Consider the following 14,370-nt stretch of genomic DNA (forward strand, 5'->3'; position numbering starts at 1 on the left):
GTGCAGTGGGTTGGACCACGGTCCTGCTCTCCGGTTGGTCTGGGGTTCAAGTCCTGCTTGGGGTGCCTTGCGACGGACTGGTGTCCCGTCCTGGGTGTGTCCCCTCCCCCTCCGGCCTTACGCCCTGCATTGCTGGGTAGGCTCTGGTTCCCCGTGACCCCGTATGGGACAGGTGGTTCTGATAGCGTGTGTGTGTGTGGTCGCTAAAATCAAAATCTCCTTTATTTTCAGAATCAAATGCAAGAACTGGTGTTGATACATCAGGTTAAGAACTGGTAATTTTAAATCTGTCAAAAGTAAGCAGAATTATCAGTAACTAAAAACCAAAAAAACCAAACAACAATTGTCGAGGTAAAAATGTTTATTTTCCATGACCAATCCACTGAATTAAAATGAACATTCCTTACTGTTTTTCCTTCTAAAGCAAAAACTTCTAAATTTACCCCCTTTCACAGAGTTATGACAATAATTTATGAAAATCTAGCTTGTGTATCATTAAATGCTAATTTAATAAACCATTTTTGTCATTGATCGGGCTCAGAAGAAGACTAGGCAATGAACTGCTCATTCAGTTCATTGTTTATAGTGATATCGCCCAGTTTGTGTTCTGTTGTTTTTCTGTTTCACTCATCTCTCATTATGTCTTACACAATCTCCACTCCAGTGTTCACCGTCAGGTGATGCATGTGACGCACATCAGCTTGTTCCATTGTTTCTTACTTTGCCTGTCAGTGGTCATTTTCATTTTTGTATTACCAGAAATTATTTAGTCTGAGCCTCCATAATTGTACTTCCATATTCTATTCAGGAGACAGTGCAGTTTTACATACTCATACCGCTATCAAGTTTACCCTTCTTTGTTCAAACTAAGTCAACATCTTGATTCGCAGGTGCATTAATGGCTTCTGCCATCTCACCAATGCTCTCAGGAACCACCACATTACCTATCAAGTCCTTTTTGAGCTCACAGTCACTGATCACCTGTTGCTCTTTTGGGGACACATCAGGTGTGCCGATGCCATTGACACATTCCTCTTTCTGAGCCTCAGCAGACTTCTCCAGTACTGCCTTGGGTGCCTGCGACTCACCATTAAACTCTGTTGATGGAGGCCTGTCTTTCTTCTCTGTGGAGTCAACAGTTTTGCACTCTCCATTTTCCAAGTTTATATTGTTAGCTTGAGTACTGCTGCCAGCTGACCCAGCTGACTGTACTGTGACATCTTCATCAGGCACAACACTCACCTCTGCCTCCACTGAAGCAGCAGAAGGTAGAGCAGGTTCTGGTTTGTAGGTTTCAGAGCCTGCCTCTGGAATAGTGATGGGTACCTTCTTAAGTTCAGCTGCGTGTTCCACCTCAGCAACACTTTCCTCTACCCAGTCCCTGGGGAATTCATTTGTAGAAAGTGATTCAGAAATGACAATGTCTGGAACAGCTTCTGTCTCTCTTAAATTCAGAGAACTACATGGAACCTCTGCTTGCAGACTTGGAGTTGGCTCTGTATGCTCCTCCAATGAGGTGAAAAACTCAGCAGGTTCAGCTTTCACTTCTGCCTCTGCTTGTGTTTCTTTGTAGTCAAACATGTTGTCCTCTGTCACATGAGCAGCAGATTTCTCCAGGACCTCCTGGGAAGCTTCTGTCTGGGCACGTTCGGGAGTTTTGGTTTGCGATTTGTCCTGCTGAATCAAATCAATAACAGAATCAGGGGTGTGCTTGACCTCAGCAATAACATTTGGTACTGCAGCCACTGTCTGAATAACAGCTTCTTCCAGTTGAACAACTGTTTCAGGCTTAGTACAGGATTTCTGAACTGTGGCTACCTCCACTGTCTTAGCGATACTTTCTTCACACTGAACCACAGTCTCTGCTTCACTGGTAGATTTCTGTATTGCTAACACCTCCAGGGTTTCAGTGGTGCTTTCTTCTGGTTGAGCTGCAATCTCAGGCTGAGAGGTTGATTCCTGTATTGCTGACACCTCCAGGGTTTTAATGGTACTTTCTTCAGGATGAACTGCACTCTCAGGCTCAGAGGTTGATTCTTGTATCGCTGACACCTCCAGGGGTTTAACAGTACTTTCTTCTGGTTGAGCTGCACTCTTGGGCTCAGGGGTTGATTCCTGTATTGGTGAGACCTCCAGGGGTTTAATGGTACTTTCTCCAGAATGAACGGTACTCTCAGATTTAAAGGTTGATTCCTGTATTACTGACACCTCCAGGGTTTTAACGGTACTTTCTTCTGAATGAACAGTACTCTTGGGTTTAGAGGTGGATTCTTGTACTTCTGCAATCTTCAGAGAGGTAACTTCTTTCGGGTGAACTGTCTCCGGCATGGTGATGTAATCAGAATTAGATGTAGTTTGGTCTGACTGAAGGGCTGTCTCTGATTTAGTGGTGGATTCCTGTACCATGGCCACTGTCTCACCTGTAGCTTCTTCTGGCTGAATGGCTGTTCCTGAACCAGGGAGAGATGGCACAGGACATGGGTCTAAAGTCTTCGTGGCCATCACAGTTGAGCTGTCAGCTGGAAGATGCTCTGTGACAGGGGCTGCTGCTTTCGCAGCACTTACAGCTTCTTGGACCACTTGACATTCTGTTTCAGGGGCAGCTTGGACCTCATGAGTAACCACCTTTGGTGTTGCCAACATTTCTTCAGCTTTCTTCAAGGCAGGGTCCTCCTTTGCTGGTAAGCTTACTTCAGGCTTTGCTTCTAGTTCTGATTCAGCAGATGGCTCCTCTGCCTTTGGTTCTGGTAGAGGTGCCTGTAAAGCTGGGTCAGCTGGTTCTGTTATAGCTACCGTTTCTACTTGGGCCATGTTTGTTTCCTCTTTCACAGCTTCTGTCACCAGGGCTTCGCATGACGTGACTTCTTGTGACACTGACATTACCTCCCCTGCAGGCTCAGCAGAAATGTCTGCCGCAGCTTCAGTCTTGGCCTCCTCCTCAGGTGCCCCACTGCTGGCTGCCTCCTCACTAGGCTGAGCTTCAGACTTTGCTACTGCAGTGACAGGAATGGTTTCCTCATCCTTCTTTTCCTTTGGGTCGCTGACATCATAACCCTTCTTCTTCTTACTCAGCTTGGCTCCCATGATGTCTCCTATAATAATTAGACTCTAGTTATTGTAAGTGAAGAAAAGGGTCGTAACTGACTAAGGAAATCCCAAGACATTTACCTTAGCATGCAGTAATACTGTGAAGTCATATCACTCAGAACAGGAATATCACCCATGAATGACATTTCAATTTCAGTTTAACGCATCTCCAGATTTTGCAGGAAAGTCAGGGCTCTGGCCCACAGTACAGTGCTAAGGCAACTGGACAACTACCACTTAAATGCTGTTCAGGAACAACTGCATAATGGTCTTTGGAAAATGTATACAACCAACAAGTGAAAACAAGATACATTAAAGTTTCAGTGAGTTATTAAAATGCATTTATAAAGTACAGTAACTCCTCCCCTACAGATGTCTTCGAAATGTGAAAATGGTGCAGAACAAGAGAAATTCCACTGTGGCCATTCAGAAGGTGTACCACTGTTAGATGTTCACATGCCATAATGTAGTAATTTTCCAACTTGTCCAAGCAATATTAACAGTAGTACTCAACAGAGTTATACACAAATATTGGAAGGAATACCTTAGGCTTCCTTGAAAAGTTGCTGGAAGAGACTCCTCTTGGCACCTGTGTTCAAACGGCAGGGGGTGCAGACAGTGCAGCTGAGCTAACTGGACACCTTAGAAAGAGCGGACAGTGTCCGAAATCCACCTTCTCGAGGCACCGTTCTACATAGTCGAAGAGATCAGACTCAGAGCTGATCGCCTTCGCTTTAAAAATCGATCGTCCGGTGTCACGTGAGAAATACGAGTAAGCCCCGCCCCTGTGATCGTGACACGACTAGAGAGAGTCGCGCGGCATGTTGGGCGGAGGGAGCTGTCCGTAGTGCTGCACCGAGGTGGTCGTTCCTGAGGTCCACGGGTCCGCGCAACAAACCCACCCAAGCTGTGATTTACACGGTGCAGTTAGAAGGGGCGGAGCTGGCGGTGGTCTTCACCCGCACTCAGCTCCGTCTCCCAGAATAAGGATGTCAGTGAGGTGGCAGAATTTTTGGACCACAGTGAAATACACCTCGTTTTACACATGATTGTAAGAATGTTTAACCACAGAAATTGTTTTTTTTTTTTTATAATTACGAGACTAAAGAACATGATAAAAACATTAAATAACTGAGAAAGAGGCAAACTGAGCCCATTCTTTGCCTTTCTTAAACATTTCAGATTACTGGATGAAGCGATTAATATATGGAAATCTCCTCAAAATCATAGTGGGCGATTCCCGAAATATCAGCACATTTCGAGACCAAATCAGCAAAACGAAATAACTCGTTTAAACCAAAGTAATGCAAACCAGACTTAGCCAACAACAGGGCAGTAAAGGAAAAGGGTTATTTCTACCCCCACGGGAGAAATTAAGTCAACTGAGGATGAGGAAGGCAGGAAGGCGGGATGAAGGAACGTGTGCACTAAAGGCGCCCGTCCGCACGCCTCGAACACCGTGCGCCCAGCACCGCCCAGGCCACCCCCGCGGCGCCACCCACTGCGGCTCCTCCCCGCTCATTGTCTGGTACGCCGGGAAAACGAGCAGCAGATCAGATGCTCCACAAACCTGCTTCGCAACACGCAACTTAAACCATCGTAAAACGGAATCTGCGCGCTCAGTGTCAGTGTCACCACAGCACGTTATTTGCCATATTCATAACCGCCGATCACACTTTCCGTAGCCCCTCGTCCCGCATAAGAGCCATCATGTGAGGTTTGAAAAGCCGGAGCCCCATTAATTTGATTAATTCCTTTTAATTTCTGACCCTGGTTTAATCTGTTCACTCACAACCTCGTATCTGACATGTTTGGAAATCGCCGAAATACAATTAAGGTGGAAACCGCGTGCTCTACTGCACGTGTCCGCTGCCTATAACGCGATATGCAGCGAGACAAAGAGCACTTGAGACCTTTATTAAACTACTTTAATACGATTCGTGGTATAAAGGTTAATCGCACGCTTTTTCGTCCAGACATGTCATTTTAAACGGCCCGGTGAAACGTCTGTCCACGAGGCGCCCCCACCCTCCTCTAATAAAGATAATTCTTCCCAATACTGAAAGAAACTTTTAGGCAAAATTACATTTTCCCTCGTGTTCCTTCAGTGGTTGGAAATGGTTGTCTGAGTTTAAAAAAATATATATTTGTTTGAATTCATTTCCAGCGCACGGATCAAGAACAAAGGAGGGCTCCTGAGACCCTAAATTCGATAGCTTTCTTTTACCCCCCCTCCACCGACCACCCCCTTCGCTACTCCTCAGTATATATCAGCACACAGCGGATTTCAAATAAAATATTATATGTGAATGTTAAATAAGACATGCCGATGGGGGACCGACCTGGACTGACGCTGACGTGGACCGTGGGTCCGCTCTTGCAGCCCGCAGTACTGATGGCGAACTGAGGGCGCGCGTGCTGCTCGCTCCCGAGGCGCAACTCGGGACTGCGCTTTTGCACCGCAGCCGGCGCTCGCAAATCGTTGTTGCAGACGGTCCTGCCCACCGCGCTCCCCTGTCCCCTCCCCTCGCTGTCCCGTACCGCATATTTCTCTAGATTAAATAGACTTTATTCCTTTTAGCAATTGTGCCCCCTCTTGTTCCCTTAGCGGTTCCTATAGCAACAGCTGACTCTATTTAAAAATGGGATATTTAGTTCCCCCCAAAATGTGCTGGAATAATTTCTGTGCGAGCTGCGGCGACATAGTGACTATGGCACTCTTTTTAAGTCCTCTTTACAAAACATATTTAAAAAGAAAGTAAAGTCAACGTGACTCTCCACTGACAGTAAACTTTACCCTGTATGAGTAATTCTGGTGTAATCTACTAGAAGAGGCAAAGAATCGCTTTAATAATATGGAAATGTTACTAAAAAAACCCTAGGGAAATGACCTTCTGCTGAGTCCCAGCTGGAGATTTTTCTGTTTGTACGAGAGGGACTTTTGATAAGACCTCCTGCGTCTGGCTTCCTGGATATGAAATATTGTTTGTGTAACCTTTTCAATGTTACCACTCGATTTCGTTTCCAACACAACACTGTGTCTTACTACACACTTACGCGTCCCTAATACACCTAATATATGAGCAGTTTATCAAGCAACTTATTTTCTGCAGAAACGCACTCTTTTGGAAACACAAACACACTGACTGTTTCGCTTGTGCAGAGTTCAGTTAAAACGCAGGGTTCTTTCAGACCGTGAAACCTTCCTTACATCTGATCTTGATTTGCGGGCGTTTTGACTCCACTTCCAGAGCAGTTACTTTGCGCGTTCGCACATTCGGCGCGTGCACGGCCAGCAACGGTTCATAAGTTAAGAGGCCTTATGGCTGGGATTTACGTTTGAAAAGCGCTGTTTCGAGATGTATGGGGAAAAGGCGGCGCGGGGGCGCTCTCTGGTGGGTCTAGGGTTTGAGTCCCGCTTGGGGTGCCTTGTGACGGACTGGCATCCCGGCCTGGGTGTGTCCCCTCCAGCCCTGCGCCCCGTGGTCCTACAGGCCGTGTTGCCGGGTTAGGCTCCGGTTCGCCGCGACCCCGCTTGGCACAAGCGGCTTCAGCCAGTGTGTGTTACGAGACGGATCTCGTGCGAACGGTGTACCTGTGCAGTTCGTAGCGCACTTCTTTAGTTATGTGGTTATACAGGTTTCCGGATGTGTGGCTGCAGCGGCGACATGACATTATCAGTGTAATCAATAATCAGTACATTAGCGATGCAGGAGGGACACGTTGCGCAGGAAGAAACCCGAGTGAAAGCGAACTGTCTGATTCAGTAATATGTAGTTGTGTGGAATACGGCTTCAATGGAAATGACCGCACTTTCACAACATCGCACATCCGCCGTTGGCGACCTGCGCTCGGCATCGCCGCGGAAACTCACCTTCCACATCATCACTCCACGCGGCTGCCGCGCTGTCCGTGTTCCTTATACAGCGCGTGAGCGTTGTGTACATTATTGGAAGGCTTTTTTTTTACTCAAAAGTGACATTAGGGAATGGCTCCACTTCTCAATGGCTATTTGAGAACCCCGTATGAAGGCGCCTTAAAGACGTTAAACTTTCTTCGTGGTTTATTTCATGAAGTTAACTGTTTTCTGAGGCCCCGAGGCTTTGGCCAGTTGTACGGTGGAAAGAGCGACCCCTAGTGTCCGCGCCGAAAGCGCAGCGCTGCGCCTCCTGCTCCTGCTCCTGCTCCTGCACGAGCCGCTCGCACTAGTCCCCTTCACTCTGTCTCTCACTGCACTCTTACAGACCACGCTTTCCTCCTCTTTATAATCCTCCGAACAAGACTACTGGAAATAAATGATGCATATTAAATTAAAAATGGCAATCCAAGGCTCCCTAAGCTACATAAGAACTGACTTTAGCTGCTTCTGCCATAAATATTTATTAAAGCACCAGATTGATTTGGACTCTGAACAGCTGTTCCTTGAGCAGGAGAAAAGACACCTTTTAAAGCCTCCCGCGATGAGAAGAGTCATGAGAACATTTTGCTGCACTTCCTGCCGCAGACTCGGTAAATGAGTTTGCCTTCTGTTGTCTTTCAGAGAGAGAGGTGTGTCCCCCACTGGACATGTTACAGTCCTTTGCGTGTAAACTTGCCTCTGAGTGGGGGAAGTTCAAGGGAACAAAGCCGCATTGAGCTGATGGCAAAAAAGTGAAGTGGCCACATGTGCAGGATTTCCCAGCTCCAAGGGTCACAGCAAAGATGACAGTCGTTTGTTCTGCGGGGGGGGGGGGGGGGGGATCAAGGCTTGACTTGGACTCTGTGTGAGGATTTACTTTGGTAACACAAGGATACACAGGTCACTGCTTGAGCCCTTCTTCAAAATCTCCACTTCTGTCTCCCTCTGAAAATCAACCAGAAGTGCTCATCTCCTTTGTGACCACTACACTCCGCATCTTTTTCAGCCGTTGTGTTGTTTTCAAAATAACATCATGCAGTATTTGTGTTGCTTGGTTCTATTAAATGAGTTTTATTGTAACCATTTTACAGGCATGATTCCTTTTAATTATTTAGTTAAAGATTTTAAGTAAGCGGAAGAGATTAATGGAGAAATTTTGCCAGTGTTACCAGACACTTCTGATGTCTTGGTAGTACATTCTCATCAGTTCCAAAAAAGAAAAATAAAATAAAAAATGAAGAACAAGTGTGTGATGTGTTTGGAAGGAGAGGCACACACAGGGATTTTTTAACTTATATAACCATTCTGATACCCAAGAACTCAAAAAAAAAGGATGTGCTTGCTAACATTAAAACAAAGGTCAATGCCCGTGAGAGGAAGTGCCCCCAAATTACAATCCCCTCCCTCCTAAATCAAAATAATGGACAATATGTTGAATGCTGTTGATGTACTGAACAAGCACAGTGTCTTTTCATTGTTCATTACAGTGCCCTTTTTCAGCTTCTGTCCTGCCAGTGAGGTCAAATTTCAGGCACGCTGCTCTGACTCAGGCTTTTGGCATGCCAGCCATCCCCAGGGAGACCTCCTCGGTACCCACTTTAAGGCTGTAACCGTGGCAACCCGTGGCCATATGGCGGAGCCCTAGGGAATTGCAATAATGAAAGTACCTCAGCTGGTGACCTCCACACACACCCTGTTTTGAATTTAAATGGTGAGGCAGGTGTGACAATGTGTGTGTCAGCAATCCTAACACTAATTACAGTCGCCATTCAGGCACTCTTGTCCTTTTTTCCACATGCTAATTGTTTTAAACTGCAGGGGATTTGTCTTCTTTCAGCTGCCATTTACAGTGTCTCTCATGAGTTTTATGTGCTCTGAGATGAATGTGAAAGGTTTTGGTCGGGTTTCCATATGAGAGAAAGGATGTGTTGTGGTAAAACATGACTGGTCTTCCTGGATTTGCCAGGGCATGGAGAACATTACATTTAATCATTCTCCAAAGCAACTTACAGTGTTGAGATTACAAATATTTACTCATTTATACAGTTAGGTAATATTACTGGAGCAATTTGGGGTAAGTACCTTGCTCCAGGGTACTACAGCCAGAGGTGGGGATCAAATCTCCAACCGGTAGGTCCAAAGTCAGTAACTCTAATCACTATGCTACCAACATTTGGCCATGAGGCAACAAATGCTGACTAACCTGCAACAAGAGGTCCAGTAGGCATCACTAAGGCAAAAACAGAGGATGATGATGATGATGATAATGAAAAATTTGTTCTCATGGTATTCAGCAAAAGGGGGTGCGGTGGTGCAGTGGGTTGGGCCCCGGTCCTGCTCTCCGGTGGGTCTGGGGTTCAAGTCCCGCTTGGGGTGCCTTGCGATGGACTGGCGTCCCGTCCTGGGTGTGTCCCCTCCCCCTCCGGCCTTACGCCCTGTGTTAGCGGGTAGGCTCCGGTTCCCCGTGACCCCATATGGGACAAGCGGTTCTGTAAGTGTGTGTGTGTGTGTGTGTGTGTATTCAGCAAATCCAGTGTGTCCTCCTAACACCCAGTAAAAAAGCTTTTTCAGTGTACTTCTAAGGTTTCTAGGAAGCTGTCCAAGGCCCACTCCAAATACATGGTGTTATTAAACAGCATAGTATGCCCTCCATAAGTTACCTCAGGACTCATCATTGCAGCATGTGCAGCTTGGCTGGTTTTGTCCTCTAGATGGGACACACACACAGAAATCGCTTGTCCCAAGTGGGTTTGCGGCAAACCAGAGCCTAATCCGGCAACACAGGGCATAGGGCTGGAGGGGGAGGGGACACACTCAGGACAGGACACCAGTCTGTCACAAGGCACTCCAAGCAGGACTCAAACCCCAGACCCCCCCAGAGAGTGGGACCCCACTAAACCCGCTGTGCCAACGCTCTCCCAATTAAAAAGGAAAAAAAGATTGTCTTATTCGTCTTCGTACTATACATATATATGTATGTATGTATGTATATATGTATATATATAATATATATATGTATGCCTGTGAAAGGCTTTATCACGGATGCTCCAGAATGATTCAGAGTAATAATATAATTTAAATCAAATCCAGAATGGTGATGTTAAGTTTATCCCTGAGAAAAAATTCAATCTAAATCAATACTCATGCATTATTAAAATGTTGCTCAACATAACCACAGTACTACACTGTTTCCAGCTGCTTATTTAAGCACAATGAAACAAACAATATTACACTCCACTTACTATATGTACTGTATAATTTTACTTATAACCTAATTATAATTTTGTTCTGTTAAAAATACAGCTAATAAACCATGAATTAGTTTTTTTCTTTCATATTTAGAGTCCCCACAAAAAATAAAATAAATACATTGCATGTATTGTCTGCTAAATGAATAAATGTAAATGTATCACATGTTTTAGGATGTAAAGGTGTAACTTTCAATACAGAGCTCCTAAATCTCTGAAGGACACTCCATCGTGTTATATCTTCTGTGGATATATATGCAGGATGTTTTATGGCTCACGGTGCAAGGACGTGTGGTGACTCCTTAGTGAAGCGCATTCATTAACTTTCTGGCAGTTTCACCTTATACACAGCAGACTACACAACGAGGCATTTTACAGAAGGATATCTGCTTACCTGAATCAGATTGGATACCTTTCTCAGTTGTGCAGCAAACATTTACATTTATAGTTATTTATTTAGCAGACGCTTTTCTCCAAAGTGACTTACAATGGATACTATGTAGAGTTATCAGCCCACACACCTTATTCACCAAGGTGACTTACACTGTTAGATACCCTACTTAGAATGGGTGACTAATACATACATCAGTACATCAGTACATCATCCATACATCAGTGAAACACTTTCTCTCTGTGTCACTCACACACTAACCTTCCTGAAATGAACAAGTTCTGGCCCCTAAGCCTTGTTGTTATTTGAAATATACATGTTGGAAAATACAGATGTGTTTAAGAGGAATTGAAATATCTGTGCTGGGCAGAAGCTGCCACAGTAATTTCCGTATGACATAAATCTAGTCTGTCTGAGGAGGAGGGCTATAGAATTCGGGGGCTATATCGTGTACAGTACTGCAAAAGATTAACATTAGGCTGTAAAATATGTACTGACATTTTAACAAAAATACACAGTAGGTCTTTCCTGATTTCAGTCTGTAATTATATTACACCATAGGCTTATTTACTCTTCAGTAAAATCACAAGGTTTTCTCTTGTACTTCTATCAGCTGATCTGTGAAAATGCACAGATGTCTGTAAAGAAAAGGGTGTATGAGCAAATGAATGAAGAGGCAAAAATTTGCATCTGCTTTGGAAATCCTTAGCTTTTGTCCTGTTTATATATATATCTACATATGTATATATGTATATATGTGTATATAACAAGCAGCTGGATAGCATAGTGGTAAAATCACATGGGAAACTGGGGTTTGAATCCTGGTCATGGCCTACCTCCAGTAGGGGGGGTCCTTAGGCAAGACCTCCTTATGCTTGGCTCTGCCTACCTCAATATGAGAGTGAAACAAACAAAGAGAGTCATGCTGGCTCAGATGTTGCCTGGATTAACAAGGTCTGTGCCAGATGTTGGGGAACCAGGACATACTGATGATATGTGGGCTACTGGAACTAGAACAAGGCATGCATGGACAAGAGATGAGAATAGGGAACTGTTGGAATGCTACTACACAAGTAACCCCAGTGAAAGGGGTTACATGAAGAGGATGTGGGACCTATGGATACTTTGAAACCCAACATCAAGACTAATGGTGTTCCAACAACTGCTATTACAACTAGAAATTGAGGAGGTACAACACAAATTTTATGGCAAGGGGGAGCCAGGACAACAGGTCAGGGGAGAGATATCATCATCCCCACACTCTGATCTTAGATCAGATACCCTGCTGGCGTAATAAGCTGGCCAAAAGAGGAGATAGAAGCCACTGACATCAAGACAAGGAAGCTCCTGACAATGCATGGAGGGTTTCACCCCAAATCCAGCACCCTGAGGCTGTACGCTAAGCGGAAAGAAGGAGGCCGAGGACTAGTGAGCATCAGAGCCACTATCGGGGATGAAACAACAAAGATCCTTGACTACATCAGGAAGATGGCCCTGACTGATGAGATACTTAGTGGATACCTGAGGCAGCAGAAACCCGAGAAGGAGGACGAGGAAGAACAGGACCCATCATGGAAGGACAAACCCCTACATGGTATGTACCACTGGCAGATTGAAGAAGTGGCTGATATCGAAAAATCATACCAGTGGCTGGACAAAGCTGGACTGAAAGACAGCACAGAGGCACTAATCATAGCAGCACAGGAACAAGCTCTAAGTACAAGATCAATAGAGGCCAGGGTCTACTACACCAGGCAGGACCCCAGGTGCAGGCTGTGCAAAGATGCCCCTGAGACAATCCAGCACATAACAGCAGGGTGTAAGATGCTAGCAGGCAAGGCATACATAGAACGCCATAACCAAGTGGCTGACATAGTGTACAGGAACATCTGTGCCGAGTATGGGCTGGAAGTCCCAGGATCAAAGTGGGATACACCCCCAAGGATGGTCGAGAATGACCAAGCCAAGATCCTGTGGGACTTCCAGATCCAGACTGACAAACTGGTAATGGCTAACCAACCAGACATAGTAGTGGTGGACAAACAGAGGAAGAAAGCCATAATGATAGATGTCGCCATTCCAAGCGATGGCAACATCAGAAAGAAAGAACATGAGAAGCTTGAGAAATACCAAGGACTGAGAGAGGAGCTAGAAAAGATGTGGAAGATGAAGGCAACACTGGTCCCCGTGGTAATCGGAACACTTGGGGCTGTGACCCCTAAGCTGGGATAGTGGCTCCAGCAGATCTCAGGAACAACATCCGAGATCTCTGTCCAGAAGAGCGCAGTCCTAGGAACAGCTAAGATACTGCGCAGAACCCTCAAGCTCCCAGGCCTCTGGTAGAGGACCCGAGCTTGAAGGAGTAAGACCACCCGCAAAAGGGGGCGAGTGGGGAATTTTTTTTTTTTTAAACACACACGTATATACAGTAGAATATATTCTATAGTTGTAACTATACTGTAACACTTCTAGTGAACAAAATTGTCAAGATGAGCATCAGAGCTGACAAAGAGAGGTACACTGAAGGATTAGCATCTGAAGCAGAAGAAGTAGCTAAGAATGGAAATATGAAAGACTTGTACGACCCTATCAAGAAACTAGCAGCAAAGCTCAGAAAAACCAGTGAAGGACAGGGAAGGAAGAATAATCATGGGAGAGAAGAAACAGCATCAAAAGTGGGCAGAGCATTTTGAAGAACTTTTGAACAGGCCAGCACCATCAAATCCACCAGACATACAACCAGCAGAACAGTACCTACCTATTGACTGCAGTCCACCGACACGCAAGGAAATACAAAAAGCTATCAGACAGCAGAAGAATGGCAAGGCTGCAGGACCTGACAAAATCCCAACGGAAGTCCTGAAGGCAGATATAGACACTATGGTAGAGATGTTTCACCTGCTGCTTGAGAAGATCTGGACAGATGAAGAAGTACCAGCAGACTGGAAGGAAGGATACCTGGTGAAGATTCCAAAGAAATGAGACCTCAGCAACTGCAACAATTACCAAGGAATAACTCTTTTGTCCATACCTGGGAAAGTGTTTAACAGAATTATCCTGAATATACTGAAGGACCAAGCGGACGCCCAACTAAGAGACCAACAAGCTGGAATCTGTAAGGTCAGATCTTGCATGGGCCAAATTGCAACATTGGGCATCATAGTTGAGTGGAACTCCTCTCTCTATATCAACTTCGTTGACTATGAAAAGGCATTTGACAGTGTGGACAGGAGGATCCTGTGGAAGTTACTTTGACATTATGGGGTGCCGGACAAGCTTGATTCTGATCATCAGCAGGTCACACGAAAGGATGACCTGCACAGTGATCCACAGAGGACAGCTCAGAGATGCCTTTACAGTCAGAACCAGAGTTCATCAGGGGTGCTTACTCTCTCTCACCTTTCCTTTTCCTACTGGTAACTGACTGGATAATGAAGACATCCACAGACCAGGACAGGACAAGTATAAGAGTGGACACCCTTCACACAGCTCGAGGGCCTAGATATTGCTGATGACTTGGCGCTGCTTTCTCACACCTGGCAACAAATGCAGGAAAAGTCTGATAATGTGGCAGCCACTTCAGCACAAGTAAGTCTACAAATTAACAATGCCAAGACAAAGGTTCTGAAGATCAGCCACACAATTATGGATAAAATCAATCTAGAAGGGACAGTCCTGGAAGAGGTAGACTCCATCACCTACCTTGGCAGTGCCATCAACAAGGAGGGCAGGACAGACACAGATAT

The 14,370-nt window shown here is 45.3% G+C and overlaps 1 protein-coding gene across 3 annotated transcripts; it reads right to left on the minus strand.

Annotated features, from left to right (window-relative positions):
* Window positions 1–351: 351 nt before the first annotated feature.
* Window positions 352–7,178, minus strand: LOC108934532 (zonadhesin-like). 3 transcript variants are annotated; one of them, XM_018752431.2, is made up of 2 exons: window positions 6,962–7,178; window positions 352–3,092 (listed from the first exon to the last, which is right to left on the minus strand). In XM_018752431.2, exons 1-2 carry the CDS (start codon window positions 7,032–7,034, stop codon window positions 862–864), a joined length of 2,304 nt encoding a protein of 767 aa, XP_018607947.2. In that variant the 5' UTR covers window positions 7,035–7,178; the 3' UTR covers window positions 352–861. The 3 variants fall into 3 exon arrangements, with proteins under 3 accessions (XP_018607947.2, XP_018607949.2, XP_018607950.2); XM_018752433.2 differs by lacking the exon at window positions 6,962–7,178 and adding an exon at window positions 5,430–5,526; XM_018752434.2 differs by lacking the exon at window positions 6,962–7,178 and adding an exon at window positions 3,632–4,148.
* Between the last annotated feature and the right edge of the window lie 7,192 nt (window positions 7,179–14,370).

Source organism: Scleropages formosus, chromosome 11 (assembly GCF_900964775.1).
Source record: "Scleropages formosus chromosome 11, fSclFor1.1, whole genome shotgun sequence".
Lineage (NCBI taxonomy): Eukaryota > Metazoa > Chordata > Actinopteri > Osteoglossiformes > Osteoglossidae > Scleropages > Scleropages formosus.